This window comes from Aythya ferina (genome assembly GCF_964211825.1).
Source record: "Aythya ferina genome assembly, chromosome: 3".
In the NCBI taxonomy this organism is placed as follows: domain Eukaryota; kingdom Metazoa; phylum Chordata; class Aves; order Anseriformes; family Anatidae; genus Aythya; species Aythya ferina.
The window spans coordinates 6,095,518-6,116,860 of record NC_140298.1 but is presented as its reverse complement, the minus strand read 5'-3'; the positions used below and the strand labels follow the sequence as shown (position 1 = coordinate 6,116,860).

The following is a 21,343-nucleotide window of genomic DNA, read 5'->3' as shown; positions in this document are numbered from 1 at the left end:
CTGCTTAGAGGGAGCTTTTAAAATTCTCTTTCTCTCCATCACACATACATACTTGTACATGCTTACTTCTCCTGTGGCTCAGCCACAGATTATAAATTGCACTTTGGTTGAAACTCTGTGTCTTGAAAGAACTGGGAGTCACCATCTCTTCATTTTCTGTGACGACTCTCAATCTGTGAAGTTATTTAAATCCATAGCCCAAAGGACTCTGAATAACTTGACCCAGAGGGCAAGCTATCTTTACAACCAAACCTCTGAGGATTAGGACAAGTTTAGGAAGAGGAAAACCAAGCTAATCCTTTCTTCAGTGTACCTCCTTTGTATCTTCTAGGCAGGGAAGAATGGCTACTGAACTTGATTTATGTGAACTCTTCCTCAGAAAGTTGTAAATGTTGCTTTGACAGGGAAATTTGATATACAAACTCCTGCTTAAGTAGTCACCTATTCTGGACATACAAAGACATATATGTGAACATGGGCAGATGTAGATCTAAAGTAATGAGATGCACAGCTATCCATTTTGCAAGGTAAATGTGGGTTTGTACAGATGTGATATACATGCCTTCTTGAAAAACCTAGCCCTGTACTTTCACAATCATCATCATCATCATCATCATCTTGGGGAAAAAAAGTAATTATGATAATAGCAAAGAAACTGTCATAAATATGATTAAAAATTAATCAATGCTCTTCATTTAAATGAGTTAAAAGCTTGAAAGTAATGAAGAAATAATTTTAACATGGAAATGTGAAAACATAATAAATAAATAAATATGTACAACCTCTTCTGAAATGTTGGCTGGATTTTGCCTGTGTGTGAAGTGCAATTCCAGCTAAAACTCTGTTTGTTTTTTAGTGACTCATCCATTTTATGTTTTAGACTTGTGACTTAACTACTGGCATATAGTGTCTGTCCTATAAATATTCTGCATGCCAGTGTATAGCGTACAGAATTATTTTAGAGATAACCTGGTTTCAAAGAACACATTAGCATAGGATCACGATGCCCATTTTTGCTACTCCGAGGCCAGTACAGACAGTGCATTCTGACATGCACACACAGACACAATGTGACGAGCTTTCTGGAAGGCAGTGCTAAAGCTACAGTGAATCTGTGAAGTTAGTGGCAGTTAATGGACCCTGCTTGCAAGATGCTTGCTCTCTAGTGAAATCTGAGGCAGGCTAAGAACCATATACATAAAATGAAGAATCTTTTTTTTTTTTTTTTTCCCTCCCCTAGCCTAATGATGAATGTTTCTTCCTCATTAGATGTCTGTAAATACATGTTGCAAAAGTGTGGTGCAATATGTGAGTATGTTATCAATTCAAGAAAATAATTCAGGTCAGGCAATACTGTAAAACTGAATGTTCAAGACTACAACTATTTCCCTTGGAAAGACAAGGGTTAATAGAGATTTCTTCTGAGTAATGATTATTTAGGAATCTACAGCAGCACAGCCACACAGTATAATTACCATACTTTGTAATGCGCTGGATTTTAAAGTGAATTTTGAAGTGCTGGAAGCCTCTTCTTCAAACACTAAAAAGCTATTTCTAGCAATCTATTTTATACTTTGCTATTTTTAGTGTGGAACTTCTTATTTTATTACCTTACTAATATATGTGAATATTCTTTGTCTGTCTATCAGCATTACCAGTTAAGCATATGTATGTTAACACTATAATAGTTTTCTTCAAGCAATAGACACTTTTTGCAGACAGTTTAGAACTCTGAACGTATCTTTCAGTAACAACAGGTAACGTACAATACAAGTTAATCTCTAAATATTTCCTATTTACATCGTTGTTCATATGCATCTGAATTGGAGATGCTAAAGCACAAACTACTGTTAGGCTCAAATACTTGTGTGCAAAAAAGATTAACATTGTGTTCACTATGTCAATGGTACTTCCCAATGGTTGCATTTACAAGGAAGGCTCCAATGATAATGATAAATTTAGAAGGAAAGCACACTGAAATAAGAGTTTGCTTATTATACGTCCATCCTACCTTGTGTTTGAGACACTGCATGACAGGATTTCAAAAGCTGTTTGTACAAAAATAATAATGTCAAAATTGAGTAATACAAGGAGAAACAAATTAAATGAATGAAAACTGAAGTGAGACTAAAAAATTAATGCAAGGAAAACATACATAAAACAAAAATTTAAATTATAACAGTTTGTATTGAAGGCTGTTTCCACCCATATTTCTACTTTTTACATTCTATATTTGTACGAAAAGTTTCTTCACCCATTTGATCAGAAAAAAAATAAAAATTTGAAATGTGCATTAAACAAATACCACCTTTATTTTGATCCAATTAGCTTTCACACATCAATGCATATAGCAATGAAACCAGACCTTGGGTATGCATTAGTGCACTTTAGGGACTGAAAGGAAGTGGTCAGGACAGCATGTGTGGAAGTATATTTTCTGATGATTAAATCAAGTGGGTTAAAAAGCTGTTAAGGACTGCCTGTGGTAGAGGCCTCCACATGCCCCCACAAAGTGATAACCTGACAGAACCTGAATGATTTTCCTCCATTTCATCACTGATGATGTGGGCTGACCTGCACTGAAATGGCATATGAGCAAGCTCATGTAGGCTGTTACTGCCTCTGAGCAGTGGCGGATGTAACCCCAGCCAGGTGAGGGAAGAATCTAATTGCTGAAAGAGGTGACTCCTTTAATGACCCACAATTATTTCCCAGCAGCCTATCGCCCTTATACAGGATGTGTTTGCCACATTGTGGTTGAAAGTACAACTGTAATCATTTTCTCTTGTCCTTACGTGTTTAAACACTGGATCTAAGGCCCTCTGAAGCCACCACCAGAAAGACACCACTGATAACACCTGTCTTTGGATCAAGCCCACTATTTTTTGTCACCTAGCTCAGTTTACAGAGTTCTCTGTGTTGCCCTCTAAAGTTAATGCTGCAGGTCCACTGTACCCCAATTGCCTCCCCTAGGTGTCCCCCAACCCCCACCTTTTGATTGTATACAGCTATTGCTCAGGAGCAGAATGACGAATATTCATTCATATTGCATGTCAGAGATGGCATCTACAGAAACCCTGGCAGGGGACAGACTGGAAATCTTGTTTGTTATCCAGAAGGAAGGTGGAGCAATCAGAAGGCAGAGCCACAGTGTCCAGGGCTCAGTAGTAGCAGCTGCCCGTGACCCTACTTGCTGTCATCACCCCAGAAGTTAACCCAGTCACACGCAGCTTTTGGGACTCCTGTGATACTGGAAACACTTGATTTGGACATACTTTTCCCTCTCCCTCTGCAAGATTACTTTAATTTATAATACAGTGTCTGCCAGAGAGTTTAAGTTCAGAAAATTTAATTCAATAGAATTAAGTGTATGCACTTGAAAGCAATGGGTATTAAACACATCCTTTCTCTCTCATCTTACTGAACTGCTGGGTATATTCCCCTTGCAGTTTACACTTGTGTAAGTGCATTACAGCAAGTTCATGCATATTACAGCTCTGCTGGCTCAACCTTTCAGCAAGGGAACTGCTCAGAACAGTACTGCTTCTACCAGAATTAAGATTAGAATTTTCCTTGCCTTGCCAAGTAGCTTTTTCAAATTAAAAAATAAATAAATAAAATAAAAATAAAAGGTATTTTAATTAGGAAAGAGTGTATTAGCACAGATAAAACTTCCCGTGCTACTATACTCTATTGTTCAGTCCAAACTAAAGTGGCTCTTGGAGTTCAGAGATGCTCTGTGCACATGCTTTACCTCTATTTCCCAGTCAGCACTAGAAATCTAAGTTCAAAAGAAACAGATTTTCTTGAGGTAGTTTTGTGGAGTAATTAAAATTTGTATTCTGGGTTTTTTATTACCTTTTTTATTACTAGCTAATTAGTACCAAAGTGGCTGAGCTGCTAAAAGGACAGACTGACTAAACAGTTAAGCTTTCACATCTGAAACAAACCGAGTTCTATATCGTTACTTAACTCACTTTGCCTCTTCATTTTAACTCCCCCAAGTAGTTGAGTGACCATGAACAAGGTCATTTTCCCCAGTTTGGTAATGATTTATATTTAGAAGCATCCTGTTCAGCCTGATTCTGGTTACCATTCTTACTAGTCTGCTGTTATTTTAAGCATTTTAAAAAAATACCTGCTCATTCTGCTTCTCTAAGACTTCTAAATGCTCAAGTTGAACTTTTTTCAACTGGTCCATTTCCTTTGACTGCTTCATTGCAAGCTGTAAGCAAGAGAAAATATTGGGAGAGAAATATAATGCATTATTAACACACACAACAAAAACTTAATTGAAATATACACATATATACACTGTGTTGCCTCCTTTGGATAGTACTAAACTTCACAGGGGGCCCTTGTATCACAGAGTCTTAAGAAGAGCTATTAATATAACAGTAATATATTTATACATATTGCATATAATATATATACTACGTAGAAGTCTAACAGAGACACATCAACCTTAACTTTGTTGTTTTAAAGTTTGCTCTTATATAGATGTTAGATCTTTATACTACAAGCATGTAGAACAAAGCAAGGACAAACATTCATTTTTTTTTTAATGTATTTAATTTTTTACTAGAGCTGTATTCTCAACACAGAAATGAAAATGAATAACCAGAAATAGTGCCCAGTAACTTTGTCAAAGTTATAGTTACCCTTTTTCTCTCTTCGAGGAACTTCTTTGTGTTGCTGCTGTTCAGTTCTCTGACTCGTCTAAAAAAAATACAGACATTGTCCATGAAGACTTATTAGGAAAAAAAAGAAAAGAAACTCAAAGGTATCAGCAGAGAGAACCACAAACTTGTAAATTTTATTTTAATTTTTGATTATCCGTCACATATGGCACTAACGGCAAGCTGAACAGTCTTCTAGTTATCACACTATTGTTTCCAATGAAGTTTTGACTTTTTCCCTTACTCAGGAGCGGTGAACAGAACTTAAACTGTTTAATTCATCTGTGTATTCTTCATTTCACTCTCCATTTATCAAATAAATTGATTACAGAGTGCTACGTCTCTAGCAGTGACAATGGAAAAAACATCTGATCATCATATGTAAAGTTATGGTTTACCGATGCTTTAAGGTTCTTAAAGATAATATTTATACAAAGACAAATATACAATACTAACATAAGAGACATAATCATAAGCCTCTCTTCTTAGGATTCATGTCATGAAATATACCAGAAATAGTTCAAAGAACTGAATCAGACTAACCTCAAAGCCTGAAAAGTGGAACTGCATTCAGACTGCATTCCAATATTGGAAGAGATTTATTTTCGAGATGTTACTGGAGGTCTTATATAAACTAAGCATGCAGTTACAAACACCTCTGACAACTCATCTTTCTGATGAGCTAGGAATTTGTAACACTTAAGAGGCTTAATTCAGTAGGAACAGGTTCAAGCCTTTTGGCCAACACCGCCCAGTATCAAGTGAAAAAAGTAAAGAGGAAAAAATGAGCCAGAAGGCAAGCCCAAAGTGAAGGGGAAACCTTGAAGGCTTATGAGACATCATCATGTACATTCTGCTTCTATCTACTTATTTGGAAACGTAAAGAAGAAATTTAAAATAGATATAATGCAAATCAATCTTCAAAAAAAGTCTCGGTAGCTGGTACTGGCAAGTCTCTCAAGTCAATTGCGGCTGTCTTCCCCAAACATGCTGTGTTAGAAGCCCTTGGTTTGCTGAGCTGAGATGCTGGCCAGGTTCCTAATATCAGCACATAATAAGGGAGAGAGCTGTGGTTCTGTTCAGGACCAGAGGCAATACATGCGCTGTTCAGCAGTACACCTCCAGCTTCTTTGCTCTTATCTTTCATGGAGAGGGTGCTCTCCATTTATTACCATTGCTTTTAGCACTCCTGTCTTCTGTTCCATCTCTCTTCTGTGTTATTAGTAGAAGATGGAGAAAAGCATTCACTGGCACCACCTCCTGTGTTTTTAGTGATGCTGCCTCTTAAGTTATTCCAAGTCCACCTAGACAAACCTCAGACTCCCTTTTCAGAACAATCCTACAGTCATTAAAAAAAAAAAAAAAAAGTATACTGCATTCCTAAGTACAGTCATTACAACTCTTAGACCTACACCAGTCACTCACAGATAGTAAGTATAAAGTTCAGGACATTTTTGTTTCTCTGAGAAGGGCATCACATTTATTAAAAGACTAAACAAGTGAAAAGTAATACCTTCCTTAAAACGGTCATTTAAAAGTATTCAGCACAATCATTAGACATTGTTTTCCCACATAAAAGCATGGTTTTAACAGAATTAATCTGAGAGTTCACTCGCCAGCTTTTGATAATGTTCTTCTCTTCTCAAAAAGGAACCTCTGGTACTTACCTCTCTCTTTCTGCTTTGTTTTTGATAGATTTGTCTTGGCTTATGGCTTTGCTGTTCTCCATAGATATTTTAGCCTGGTTGGCACGCATCTCCTTGCTTTCCCTAAGCAAAATCAAATAAAATCATGAATATACAAAATGCAATTGCTGATGAAGTTGGTTTCCTGGTATTACTCTGCATTGTGCCTTATTTTGTCCTTGAAGTATTAGGGAAGAGGAAAGACCAAACTATAACAAAATTGCCTTCCTTTAGGTAGACTTTATACAATTTGAGCAAGCATTCAGAAATCTTCATTTGCCCTATGGAATATCATTGGAAAGAGAAGCTTTATGCATTTTACAATCTGAATGTTTAAAGGGTGGAAAATAGTCTTTTCTCCCTATTATAAAGTTGTCTGAACATGAGCTACTGTCAGCTATGTAGAAAATGCAACTTATCTATTACATATCCTGCACTCTGAATATGGCTGCAATACGAATAATAGTTGTACTTCCTAGGGTGGTATGAGCTGACAGCTTTCCTTTTAAGCCTTCTACTTTGGGACTGCAAAAAGCCCTATGTTTTAGACCATGGCCAAACCTGTGCTTGTTTTCTCCTTCTGGCCCAGAGAACCCTTCAGTCTTTTCTGTGAAACTGTGTAGCTTTAACAGGAGTTATGATTCATTGTTGGGAGTAACAGCACAGATGCTGACTTTCAGAAACGACTTCTGAACTGTGAGTGAACAGAATTTTGCTCAATCTGGGTAAGCCAGCCAAGCTCCAGAAAGGCCTTCCCTGAAGGCTAGCTCTTGCTTTCTGCCTGCTTAGTATTCCAGCTCTGGCAGCTCCTGATCTTAAGTGCTTATTTAGACAGGAATTATATATGGAAATTAGATAGTGAATAACTGGCAACAGTAATTGTGAAATCCCCAGCAGTGCATAAGCAAGTAAAAGTTACCTGTTGCAAGCCAAGGCAGTGCCTCCGTCTCTTTTTCTGGACATATCTTAGAGTAGAACACTGATTAATTATTGTACTTACTAACCCCAAATTTTAAGTATGCACAGGAGAAGAGTGGCACAGAACAGAGTGCTTAATTTAATGAAATGTTGACACTGATTTTTTGAGGCACTCTTCAATCTCTAGAAGACATTTATGATTTAGTAGCATGAGTAAACTTGTTCCATAACTTACACTTTTCATACATTAAAACTTTTTTAAAAAAATGCAGCACTCTTTGTCCCCTAAGAATTCATAAGAAACATTTTCTGAATACAGACTGAGAAGCAGTAAAAATGAGACAGAACTCTAAAAAATGTTCTTTTGAGAGCACGTTTCATTCCAGTAGTCCCTTCTCCAAATAAAAGCTTTTATTTTCTATACTCAATTTAAAGTAATTTTCAAGAACACTACCTTAAGAGCAGTACTGAAATAATTTTCTTAAATTCCTGTGCACAGGGATATGAAAAATTTTCAGTGTGGGTGTTCATACTGACTTAATTTATTTGCATCAGATACAATTTCAGAGTGAAAGCAGTTAAGAGGATTAGAGGACTACTGTGCATCACTGATGACTTAAAATGAGGCTTTGGCCATGGATATGGCTAGAAGAGCCAACACCTATCCATGCACAACTGTTTCTCTGTCCTGGCAGCTATCATTTAGCTCTCAGTTGCACTGCTGATGGTCTTCCTGGGTGTTTTTGGTTTTCACCACTTGCAGGAAATAGAAGATATTTTTAATAGAAGACATGAAAAATTTCATCGTCCTTTTAAAATCACCGACAAGCACTTGTAGGGACCACTTCTGTTTCTAAAATAGCATTTCCCAAAGACAGGGCCAAAGTTCTAGCATCAGTTCACTGCCTAACTGTCTGATGTGGGGCTTCACATGAAATCCCAAAGTTTAGCCCATATGCCGTGATTAAAGAACTCCCTCCTGCTCAGAGGTGATGGGGACACCTATAGTAAAAGTTAACTGCAATAAGTAGATAAGCCAGGATGGCAAAGGAAAAAGGGATTCTGAAAAAACACCACATGCAACTACAAAATTTAACTGTTGGGTTCCTACTGTATTATACTGATTGTAACTCTGAAATTTGTACAAATGTCTTCTGAAAGGATACGTGAGTTTAAACACTTGAATCTATCCTAGGAATTTATACATATATTTAGATTACTTTAAAGTGCATTAATGTTATGTCACCAATCTTGCTTGAGTATCTAGAAGACTCCTTTTGTATTACCAAAAAAAAAAAAAAAAGAAGAAGAAAGAAACAATTTTTCTTTCTCTCTCATGTTATTCAATTACAAAATGCTTGCAGATATGAGCTTCAAGTCCTCAGTTTCTGAAATGCTGCAAGCTCACTGCATCCCAGTCAGTAAAGCTAACCCATTCATGGTAGGTAGGGGGGATGACATCCCTGGAGTTCAATAAGCTTCAGATTTTTAGTAGTATTTGCTGTTTTATGCTTTGTTTTTAAATGAGCTCAAAGCATAAACTGTAATTGCTTTTCCCACTGCACATGAAGGGAAACAATCTTCCCTGCAGCAGATAACTATCATTTTAGATTACTGATCTTTTCTACCAGCTTTGTGTCCTCTGTTGTGATAGCTAACTCATTACTTCAGCTCACGGAGAAGGGAAGCAGCAAGAACAGCATGCTGAGAGTATGGTCCACCTCCCACACTGCTCTCAGATAGATCCCTCTTTTCCTATGGTTACCTGAGCTGTCTCTTGGTTATTACATGCACCTATACATATAAATGTGTATCCGTTCTCACATACAATGCATTCTCTGAAATAGTTCACAAATGATTAGGTGTAAAATTTCTTTGGGGGCATTATTATTCACATTTCGAATTTCCCATTCCAAATTCTGAAATATTCATAGATGTAGACACACTCTTACATTTGTTTTAAACAGGGAAGTTCCCGGTCTGCACATTTGGGGATTACATACAAGCAATAAATGAATGAAGCAAAAAAAAAAAAAAAAAAAAAAAGATTTGAAGGTTGTTACTCCTGAGAAGAAAAAGTTCTTAGTATTTATCAGAATGTGGATTTTGAGGTCTGGTTCTTAGAAGCTCTAAAAATAGAACAATATGTAGACTTACACTTAAGTGATTTCTATTAAGAGAGAAAAATACATTAATGAGAACATATGAACCATTTACAATAAATTATACAGGGTCAACACAGAGATGAAGAAATTCTAAACCCAAGAGAGCACGTATGGAAAACTAACAAAAACTTAATTTCAAAAAGATGAGGACAAAAATATTCTGTTCCACAAGCAGGGTATACATCACTAGAATATCTTCTAAGTGCTGGAGTGAATTTCAAACAGGACAGAAAGCAGGACTCTCAAAACCAAAGAGATACGATTTCTCTGGGCTGGATGATGCAGCCCAGTATGATTCAGAGACACAATACTAAGGACTGCACCTTCCTCTGGCTACTGTCTTTTGAACAAAGCATTTGTATTATAATTTAACAATTTTCTGACTTTAGTTTTGATGGGGTATGTATTGAACAACAGCTTGAATACATGGGTTAACACAGAGATTAACATAAAGATGAGCTCACTAAAAGCCTTTTGCTGGGACAATTCTCTGTTGGATGGAAAGCTTGCAGGTCCCAGCGTGTGTTCTCTGATGCAAAGATAAGCTGCTTTTTTCACTCAGAATTTTTTTAAAAAATAATTTAAATTCTTTCATTAAAGGTGATTTATTTATTCATTTTTCCCTACAGTTTTGATGTGAAATATGCTGTAGACAATTACATATGAATATGTATATATGTGAACACACATATTGCATTCATGTGCTTTTAAGGCTGCTTCACATTATAGATCATAGCAGAGGAAAATTATTCCTCTCTTTACTTCCATTTTTAACAGTCTGGACACTATTTGTATTTAATTTCTTCAAATGTGCAGGACAGTTAGTTATACAAGGAATGTGACAGTAGTGTCATGCAGTATCTTCTGTGTTCCCGGTGATTATGGCTGTATATTGTATGAAGATGTTAGTCTAACATAGCTTACCTCATTATCCATTCTTCTTATGATCTTACATTTTGTGGATCTTTCTTACAGTCAACAATGTTATAAATACATGTACCCACAAGTGCTAGCAATTTAAAGAACATTTTCATACTTGATCTTTCTCAGTTTTTCTGGGTAAAGTCCAGACACATCCACAGCTGATGTGAACTACCACCACTTCATTGCATCTGCTACTTTTAATGAAGTTCCTGCAACCTAAACCTGCCAAGAAGCCCGTTCCTGCATCCCTCTATTCCTTGCCTGATAACTTAATTCACTTCTACCATGCATGCAGTCCAGGACCTTTGACAGCAGTACAGAAGCTATCAGCACAAGAAACTAAAGCATTCTACAAAACAGACACCAGCCAAGCCCTTTTCATCGAGTAGCACTGCGCTGCTCACCTGTCATGTGAAAATTTTAGCTGCTGGGTTTGTTGTTCATGAGCATTAATCAGCAGTTTCTTCAGTAGTTCACACTGTTGGTTCAAGTGTAAATCACGGATTTCTTGCTCTTCAGCACTGTGTGTATTGATCATCTCGGACCACTCTTTAGTGTGTTGTGCCACAATCTCTTTTACCTGTAGAGAAGGAACAGCAACTTTGCCAGTGGTTCTCAGGCTATAAGACCAACTATTACTGCTGCTGAAGATGATGTAGAGACAATCATAAAAAAAAAAAGATTAGAAAGAATGCAGCTAAACTGTGCAAACGAAGTTACATAAGTGAAATTGCTTCAGAGTAATGAAGCCACTGAGGACACTGCACGATGTTATAAAGACGAATATAAAGCTACCCCTAACACCTAAAGTGCCCTGAATGAACTGACTGCATTTATGCTTTTGACTGTACTAACATTATTTTAAAACCTTCTCTAACACCAAGTTCATTATAAAATGCTTCCATATTCTTGGTTGTAAGAAAAAAAAAAAAAGAAGAATATTGAAAGTAGCAATGGAAAAACCTAGTGAGCGGGACTTCTCTGAGGGCTTAAATACAGTCTTTGATTTTGTGAGAGAGCTCTATAAACAGATAGTTCACAGAGACATCCTGTATTTAATACAACCTGAATCTTAGGATAAGTTACGTATCTTTGTTTTATATTCATTAAGGCAGCAGGGAATCTGACAAGCATTCTTCTTTTGCTTATCTCCCAATACTCATAAGAAAAAAAGAGATTAAAGTTTTGGAAAGTTCCCAAGACACAATTTGAAGAAGTCTAAATCACTAGAGTTGTTGTTATAATAGTATATTACACTCAATGATTTAGAAAAGAAGCTAATAGAAAGATATACTTTATTATCCTTTAATAATCAGCTTTAGGTATTTTGACAAGCTATCCCACTTTTCCATAAATGGTATACAAAATGTGCTTCACAAAAAAATAAACCTATTTTCAGGTACTAATTTCAAGTGCTGCTATGGTAACTAATCGCATTTGGGTCATCTTCTATGAAAGCTAAACATTACTCTTCGAATCAAAAATTGCCACCATCTTGCTCAAAAAGTGAGTGATTGATGCCAGCGTTTCAGGTGTGGGCCCACAGAAGCTCTGCATAATGCAGAGCTGACCTTCCTACACACACTGGTGATGGTGAAAGAAGAGGGGGCTTGAAAAGACCCAGTCCCCATTCTGCCCTGGAAAGGCCTCTCTGAAGGCCACCCTACAGAAAGGACACATGCAATAAAGCTGGATTCATAATAATAAAAAAAAAAAAAAGAGCAAGTAATTTTCTAGTAGACCTGTGTGACTACCACTACATGAAAAACAGACCTGCATTTAACTACAGTTAAATAGATGTTTCATATCAAAACAGGTAAGATGTGAAGCAGAAGCAGCTGCAGGTGAGCTACCTGTAATTTTCTGCAGCTGTCATTAAAAAAAAAAAAAAAAGCACTTTGAGGGAGGACATTGGTAAGACCAATACAGGCTTAATTCAACAGGATATTTAAGTGTGAATGTTCCTCCAGAAAAAAGAGTCATACTTAATTTTGTGCATGTGGGTAAGCATACTACTAAAACAGAACCTGTGAAGCGATAGAAGCACTGAAGGATGTGGAGCTGTTAGTGGGAGTAACAGCTTTAATAAGAAGTTCCTAAGGCAGTACTGCCTTTGTAGCCAGAAAAACATAAAGATTTGGTTTTAAATTGGGTCAAAAGAAATGTTTGGAAGTTGTTAAGGAAAAAGCACTTATCTTTCAGGTGGAATTTCTGAAAGGTTAAGGGGCAGGCACTCCAACTCACCTCTAGCACTTATTATGGCACTTATGTTAGGACCAAGTTTAGTCTAAGCTCCCTGTAACAGTGATGAGGAAAATGGGAGAGATTCACAGCAGGATTCATCACACCTACAGATTAAACACTCTCTGGAGATGTCCCTCTAATATTTATAGGGCCTCATGCAACTAGACACTTTGGTTATGCATTTCCTCTCAATACTGATCATTTGGCTTACCCCCAGGGAGACTTGGAGTCCACTTCAGTGGAGCTAAAAGTTAGCCACTGATGAAGTTTTGGGGAACACCCATTCTTTTTTTATTTATTATTTACTTTCAGCACAGAGTATCCATATGGATTCAGCTTCATCCATGACTTGGAGAAAAATGATTCAGGTAGATCCAAAGTCCTTGGTAACTCAGTGTAATTGAGACCACAGCAGAAAATGGACCATGCACTCAGAAAACTTCTATTGTCACAATGTTAGAAAGTATTAATGTTTAGAAAATAATAATGTAATTATGAGACCCATGATGCAGGCAGAGCCAGCAGCAAATCACGTACCATATACCTTGGCACAGGAGCCAACACATGGTTTGCTACAAAGATTTGTGATTCAAATTACCTTCCTACAGAGGATACCCTGACTAGCCTCTGTCCCCTTTCAAAAGTCAATAAAACTGTAGCAGGCACTGTGAGAGAGCTGTCCAAGTAATCTCCTCCCTCACTTGCTGTTGTGCGACTCTTCCATACAGACAGTTGCTTGGGACTGGGTTTCAGATTAGTTCAAATTCCCAGAAAGTGCAGGGGATATTAACATATGAGATCTGATTCCTAGTCACAGTAAGGCTGTTCTACATTGACCTAGAAGGACAGGCATGCGTCCAAGGAAATAAAAGAGTTTGCTTTTATTTAGTGTCTTCACCTTGTACAGGTAAAGCAAACAAACTTCACATAAAAAAGAATTGTGACTCAATAAAACAGTGAAACAAATAAATGCATAAATAGTGGAAACCTTGGTGAAAGCAAATAGTCTGTGACTTCAGCACAAAGAGCTTCTACAAAGCCCAAATAAATACAGAGAAGGAAAGAATCAAGTGCCCATTACAAATGTTTAACGTGATCACAGTTTTAAAATGGTTGATATATACACTACAAGAACTTGAAGGCAGAAATCCTGCATCTCAGGTACACTGGTAGCAAAGAAGAAAACCCCAAGGAGACTTAGGCATGGCAGTACTCTTAAGTATTTAATTTGAAAATACAGGAAATAAGAATAGAAAATTGCTTGTGTTCGTGGACAGAAATGCTACTGATGTGCTACTAATTTCAAAATCAGCATGCAATCTAAGTGGCAGGTATGGCACCTTGTAAGATGAGTTTTTCTCTTGGGGTGGGAAAGAAAAGGAGGATTTCTTTTTTTTTTTTTTTTTTTTTAAATATCCTGCAAGCTAGAAGTCTTATTTCAGTAAAGGCAAAATATAACTTGATGAGTAGGATACAAAGGATTTGCCAAACAATAGTTACAAGGTTTGAAATACTCAATTTGACTCAGATTCAGATGACCTTAGAACTCAAGACTATTAAATCATCTGAAATCAAATTTTGCCACAGATCTGTGATACAGTTCAAAGTTTAGACGTAATAAATTCAACATACATCCTTGCTTTCTTTCAATTTATTAACATTGCAGTTAAAATGACTGTTTCAATTGTGCTGCGTTCTTGTCCTACTTTCTGCTATTAAGGTAGTGTTGCTTACCAAAAAGATAAAAAATAAAATAAAAAATTAGCTAACTTCACTCTTCTCTGCTCTACAAACTGTGTTTGTAATCCTGTTCTTTCATCTGTTCCTACACTGTGCCTAAGAGACTAATTAATATGTTGATAAGGAACTTTCTTTTGCGCAGGATTTATGCAAGATGTTTGTTTAGTCACTAAGTTCAAGCAGGAATAATCTTTGAAGTAATCTTTCTTTTTCCTTCTTTTCATCCTCTGCCTGTGTGATGCTGGGACCTACTTTTCTAATGCAGAAGAGTAATTTGTGTCTGCTATGGTAACTGTGTGAAGAACACATTGGGACATTCAGATCTAATTTAAATATTTTATGCCAAATTGGGCTGGACGTTTCCTCATGAGAAGAAGACTTTTGGAGATGAAAAGGCACTTTGGTGCTAAAAGTGTGCATGCACATTTTGACACAGAGCTACACTGAAGGACATGAGCTGTAATTAAAGCTGAATTATGGTACAACCCAATTTCATATTACTGGGCCAAATACTGAGAAATGCTGAACAACTGTTAATTAATCAAACTCCCAGTATATCAGTGTAATGCATTCAGCATCTGAGAATTTCATCTAATCATGCACCTACATTCATCTATAACAAAAGATAATTTCCCTATGGTCTTGAGCACTGTTTTTTAACTTGTTGCTTGTAACGCTGTGAACAATCTCTGGGAATAATTCAAGGGTCCACACATAGCAACTGAAACAAAAGAAATCTGTGAGAATACTAAAATTGGTACATAATGTGGAAAATTTTGATGGAACCACAGCAAGCAAAATATTGAAAATCACTGACCTAGAGCAAACCACAGAGGTAGATATCTTACAGAGGAATTCTTCAGAAATTTTCCAACATAGAGAGGCTTGGCATTTCAAAGGAGCTTAAATTTAACTCTCTTTGGAAAACGTCATCCTAAAACCTGACATGGGAGTGGAAAACACCAACCTTTTTTCCAGATACGGATTATAATTCAAACAAACTCTTTTGAAAGCAGGATTTTAAAAGGAACAGACCTCAGACATTGCATATATTTGTGGAAAGGGGAAACATGAGTCACATTTATCAGGTCTGGAAGATTAATGAACACTTGGATGGTCCTCGTGTACAAATCAGATATCTTAACTCCAGACTGCCAGTGATACAAGCTGAGATCACAGCAAAGAATTTTCTACACAATATAACTTAAAATGAGTTTTGGAGCTCACGTCTGGATGATGGAGACTTAGTGCTCCTCAGAGAGTTTTTTCACTAAGAAATAGATGAATTATCTTTTTAAAGTTGTCAACAAATCTGCTTTAATTAAGAAAACAATTCCGGGCTTTTCATAGCAGAAGGAGATAGGAAGATGAGAAAGACACACCAGGTTTTTTTTCCAGGTGGTCCTAAATCTTTGGCTGAAGAGGCAACAACAAGGAACAATCCTCATTTAGAAGACCAGGATCTTCTCCACATGAAATAATACCAAAGAATAAAATTAGGAGAAGAAAAGATGAAAATAACCTTAATTCTGTAGTTTCAAAGATGTGGCTGCTTTTGTTTGTATTTTCTATGCTCGTCTGATTCATTTCATGTGTTTCAGCTTTTACATTAACACTCCTGCTTACTTACTGTGTCTAGTCTCCTGCACACTTCTTTCCCCAGACCATTTTGTACATGGGTGTGTCTTCTAGTATACCTGCCACCTTCTAGTTTGAATATCTTTTAGAAACTTGAAAGCATGTCAATGAGTGGTAGGTAAAACTTTCAAAGAAAATGTGCAGTCAGTGAGCATAGTGATAGTATAGCGTTACAGAGGAAGTAGGTCTATACAACTCAACACGAATGATGAATCACAGCTTGAAAACAACTTTTTCAAATGAACTGAGGTTGGGCCTCTGAGTACTTCTATTCTCCAGCACCTTGGAGAAAACAATATAACTAATCCCTGGAGGAAAAAAAAAAAAAAAAAAAAAAAAAAAAAAAAAAGAAAGAAGGTGGCACTTGGCTCAAGAGCAACCTGGTCTTCTGCTTCTTTAGGAGACAGACTAGCAAGTGTTGTCCATGGTGACAAAGATGGAAAATGAGAAAGAAACTTTTATGTACGTATTCTGGGAATGTATTGAATACCCAGATTTCATATAGTTTATTTTTTGCTTCTTTGTTTAGCTAAAACTGACACAAATGGACTCAAATGACCAGTTTTGCCTCATGAGGCATGCATATGGTGCTTTCTTCAATAATTGTTAAATGGCAGGAAATTGATGTTGCTTTTTAAATATTTTTTGAAGAAACACTTTTAGACACTCAATTACTCCTATTCTTTTTGACATATTATTATTGCCAAAAATCATTCATATGCTTCCAAGAAAATTAACTACCATGTGGGTCTCAAAATCTCTATTTCAGATGATGCATGTGTTAAAATTGTCTGTTTGCTTACCTTAGATTTGTGATCTGATGTTAGTGCCTGAATTTTAATTTCAGTTTCTTTCTTCAATTCAACACAATTACTTCCTCTAAAAAAAGCAAAATTGAAAATGTGTGCCACAAGTTAAACATCTTCCCATTCAGTCAGCTCTTACTAATTAAAATGTTAATCAATGTTGAAGTGCTACAGCGTATTGGAATGAAATTATTTCTTCTGGCAATTTATTCACAACTTACAAAATATTGTTGGATTAATGATCATTCAATTCAAACACCACACAATTAATTCTAGATTGGCCCCGCAATTATTCTGTTGCTGAGGATATGTCAAACATCTCCATTTATAGTACTCAGTTTCTTTTTCCTTGCTAAGATAATCCAGCTTCTGCCTGAAAACTTACAGACATACACATTACCTTGCCGTGATTTTATCCTCTGGTTTAAAAGTCATTTTTGTTACTGTTTTAGTTCAAGCCAGAGAAAAAGAAGTCAGTTGAATAACTGTCTCATGGGGCAATTTGGACATACTGAATTTGAAAGTCTCAGTACTCCGTGGTGGGAAAACAGAATTAAAAGTGTAGCAAAGAAGGGGTCCCATACAGATGAATCCAAGCATTAGTTACCTTATATGAATTGCAGAATAACAATCTTGAAGACAGCCCTTGCTCCTGCAATAGGCTGAATACAGCATGGCCTTTGTGACCAGGTTAAGTTAACAGCATGTTGAATGCAAGTTGCAAAGTTTGTTTTGAGCAGGAGGAAGACTGTGATTCCAAGGAACAGGCTGGTAAAACGGCTGCAGAGGGCCCATGCTGAAGCCCCCCTGACATGCCTGGAGATGGATGACTTCTACCTCTCAGCCACAGAATTTCCTTCACTAAAGATCATTATTTGGGCTGTGTACTGGGTAGGGTGGATGCACAGCAAACTATTACTTTGCAACTACAACAGCAGTTCCAATTACTATCTCACCAAAGTCCATGAATTTTTACAGGCTCCATCTGACAAGCTCCATCTTTACCTATCTAGTTGTTCCCCTTTGTGCAGTAAAAGGTTTTTAGAACAGAATACAAATTCACACATTGCTAGTCTCAGTTTTTCAGTTTGTAATAATAAAATAAATTTAGAGGAGTCTACTCTGAGATCACTGTAGTAGTTCTGTGATGGATCATCTGCTGATGTAAAATGATGTAATGCCACTGAGTGGATGGAGGTGCATTCATTTTATAATCTGAAGCTGGCCCTAATAAAAACGGTTATTTCTTGACTGCTGTAACATTAATCCATGTTTGCTCTAGAAAAGGAGATTAATGAAACTCTGAACAAGTTTACATCCTGTTTTAATATCAAAGTACTGCTAAACTTATGGAAATTAGCTGAAAACTTTATCATCAAACAGTACCAGGAAAGCCCCTACTGAAAAGAGTAGTGTTATGTGCCTTGAGTTCCCAAGGGCCATCAGAACGACTAGTCATTCATTTTCTGGTTGCAGCAGGAAAATTTTTGTAAAGATTTTTAATACTCATTTGACACTTTGGAAGTAATAAAGCCATAGAGACAGGTTCTTACCATAGTTACCTCTGCCTGATTAAGAAACGGCTGCAAAGAAAGAGTCTTTGCTTATGCACTTGTGTATGAGCTGTGATCAGAATCTGGCTCTAATTCATATATGATTTGTCACACACTATGAAAAAGAGTGTTCCTTAGGGGAATTAAACATATTTTTATCCCAAATTAGCCTAGCTCGTCCAATCACCAGATTTTTCAGAATCCCAGTCATCAACCAGTTGAGCCCTTCTCTGGAAATGTAGCTTTATTCACATCTGAGGGAAACCTTCAAGCCAGGCTGGACATAACTAGAGTTGTCCACAACTGCAGTGACATACAGGATTAAGCTGTCAAGTCACAGCTGGTGATAAATACCCAGAAATGGTCCAATACAATGTAACTTGTCCACACTCACGCACACATATACACTTGGATAGCCTTGATAAATCAGAGGGATCTCTGTGTGTCCCTCAAACTCCATTTCACAGTGGGAACACAAGCATATATATCTCCATAGGCCTCCCCAAAGATTTGTGAGCATTTCAAATGTACAACAGAATTAGCACAGGGAGCAAAATCCTGTCCATCTGTTGGTGAATTAGCATGTGATTAAAATTTTTACTTTGCTGAACATTATGCAGTTGACATTTTGTCACACCATGTGGCAGAAATGGACCACAAAACACTGCACAACAAATCAGAAGAGAAACTATTCTATATACCTATCAAAAAGGCTTTTTTTTTTTTTTTTTTTTTTTTTTTAGGAAGTGTCAAGTATCTGGCAATTTAAATATGACTACCTTAAAAACACATTTTACGTGCTCATTTACAACTTTTATTGGCTTGTAAAGGCTTCAAAATAATAGCCAAGGAAACGGAACACGTCCTATACTCACTGAACCCAAGATCCCTTGTTCATCAGATTGTTTCAGTTCAAAAGAGTGTTCAAGTGTCAGCCAGTGCATCCACTTTAAAAGCACACCCTGAAAGACACTACCCAGCTGGGGTGAAGAGACCGTGTACCTAAATACCTGGCTGAATGGGGTTTGAGGGCTGCATACACAGAGACCCTGAAGCAAGCCCTTACAACACTTCGATGCTCAACTAAGTGCTTTCACAGAAAGCCTGTGCTGGCACAGGATTTTGATTTGGTTGATAATTAGATACCAGTAGTTATTTGCATAACAAGAAAGACCCATCAGATGACTGACAGCCCTGAAGTCCCCAGAAAGTATGGAGTCATGGTGAAAAATATTATCTGGCTGTGTATTGGATCTGCTTCTGAAGTAGTTATTTACAACTCTAAAAAAAAAAATAAAGTCAAAATCCAATAACGAACAAATAACTTCGCTGATAATTTAAATTTATCATGAGGGCTTTGGCATCCACAAGGGAACTGTTAAAAAAAATTAAGGGAAGACTCTGCAAGTAACCAAGCAAACGATGTCAATCTGGGAATCAAATTATCAGCTACTTTTATACTTGTCCCAATTTGGTATTATTCTCGAAAGCATTGTTACACATGGCTTTCCACTATTCACTGCCCGGAGACAACCATTACCACCTTTAATTTTGTGACATAGCCTCATTTGCTATTTTACTATGTCAGGAAGAGGCACTGGCCTCTTCTCAAGCCAACAGGATTACTGAACAACAGGAATATTCTTAGCACAGCACTGGGAAGCTTTTCTCCCTTTGATGATGGTACAATGTCTAGGGCTTAGTTCAGTGACACTGTAGTAAATGCCCTGGTTTCATTTATAAATCCAGCTATGTCAATAACCTTCTGCTGTGTTATATTCAATGGAAATTGAATCAAAGCCAAATTAAATTAATTTGTCCTGTAGTTAATCCCTCTGTTTGGTGAATTGGTCATTTTCTGGAAGAAACTACTTAGCTTAGAAGTATTTGGGTGCTTACAATTCCCCTTTCCTGGAAAAAAATCCACAAACTTTTTATAGAGTTTATGTTCACTTGTCATAATTTAGTGAAGAAAATTCTCCTTATCTTCCTTACTTAATTCTATTTCTGTTTTAAGTTTGTTATATGGACTCCCAAATATAAAAATAAATAAATAAATAAATAAATAAAATACAACAACTCTGTCATTCCAAATCATAAAACAAAAAGTAATTGTGGGAGAATCCAATGCTAAAGATGCATTCATGTTCAGTATTCAGTTAGTGAGCTGGTTGCCAGTTGCTGTTTACAGATGACAACAATATGCAATTAAGGCTAACTAATAGCACAATTTTATATAGGACTAAATAATTGCTATAGGACTAAATAATTAATAATAATTGCTGCTTTAAGTCCCAATGGACTTAAAAATGGACTTTTGCATGGCAAAACTCTATTATTTTAAACTGTTCAGGATTTAGAAGCTAGATTTTTTTCTCAAGATCAATCATTTCCTTCTGATCATTAGCAAGATTGAGGACCTCGATCAGCTCTCACTGAACACAACACTGACATTCCCTGGAGAATGCAGTGAGACCAGATCAGGCCAAAGAAATAAATATTTGAGGCAATGCCTTTGCTTTCATGCTTCACCTACTGGCAGTACAAAACTAGAGAATGGTAAAGTGAGTACAACATTTATGGCCCATGGTTAGAGCCTTCAAGCAACTCAAACTCAGTTTGATATAAAATGCTGGTTCAAGCTGCAATTAATTAATGTGAATGACAATTTTATGAATGTTTTATTCCAGAACACAAAGCATAAAAATCTATTTTAGTCTACAAAAAAAAATTTAAAATGGTATCTTACCCTTTCTTCTTGATTGCCTTCTCTAACATTTTCTCGTATGATACCTTTTCTTTATCATATTGTGCCACTACTTTGTCAATTTGTGTGCAGTGCAACTTCTGCATAGCGCTGTGCTCCTGGAAAACAGTAGGACCTTACAATTAGGTTGCTGGATTTTTAATGTTTAACTTTCTTACAGTGTAAAAATCAATGGATGAACAGATAACTTTGACAATGGAATTTAATCTGGGTTAGCCATCTGC

General features: G+C 36.7%; 1 protein-coding gene across 11 annotated transcripts in view; it reads right to left on the bottom strand.

Annotated features, from left to right (window-relative positions):
• Positions 1 to 21,343, bottom strand: part of PLCB4 (phospholipase C beta 4) — a 233,445-nt gene that overhangs the window by 2,576 nt on the left and 209,526 nt on the right. For 9 of the 11 annotated variants that reach the window (XM_084513193.1, XM_084513192.1, XM_084513194.1 and 6 more), the window contains 7 exons: positions 21,102 to 21,217; positions 16,797 to 16,872; positions 10,776 to 10,951; positions 6,347 to 6,448; positions 4,662 to 4,719; positions 4,139 to 4,225; positions 2,012 to 2,048 (listed from right to left, as the gene is read on the bottom strand). In XM_084513193.1, the coding sequence (XP_084369319.1) occupies positions 2,012 to 2,048; positions 4,139 to 4,225; positions 4,662 to 4,719; positions 6,347 to 6,448; positions 10,776 to 10,951; positions 16,797 to 16,872; positions 21,102 to 21,217 (652 nt within the window). The remainder of the gene's footprint in view (positions 1 to 2,011; positions 2,049 to 4,138; positions 4,226 to 4,661; positions 4,720 to 6,346; positions 6,449 to 10,775; positions 10,952 to 16,796; positions 16,873 to 21,101; positions 21,218 to 21,343) is intronic. The other 2 variants (XM_084513187.1, XM_084513188.1) reach the window with 1 other exon arrangement.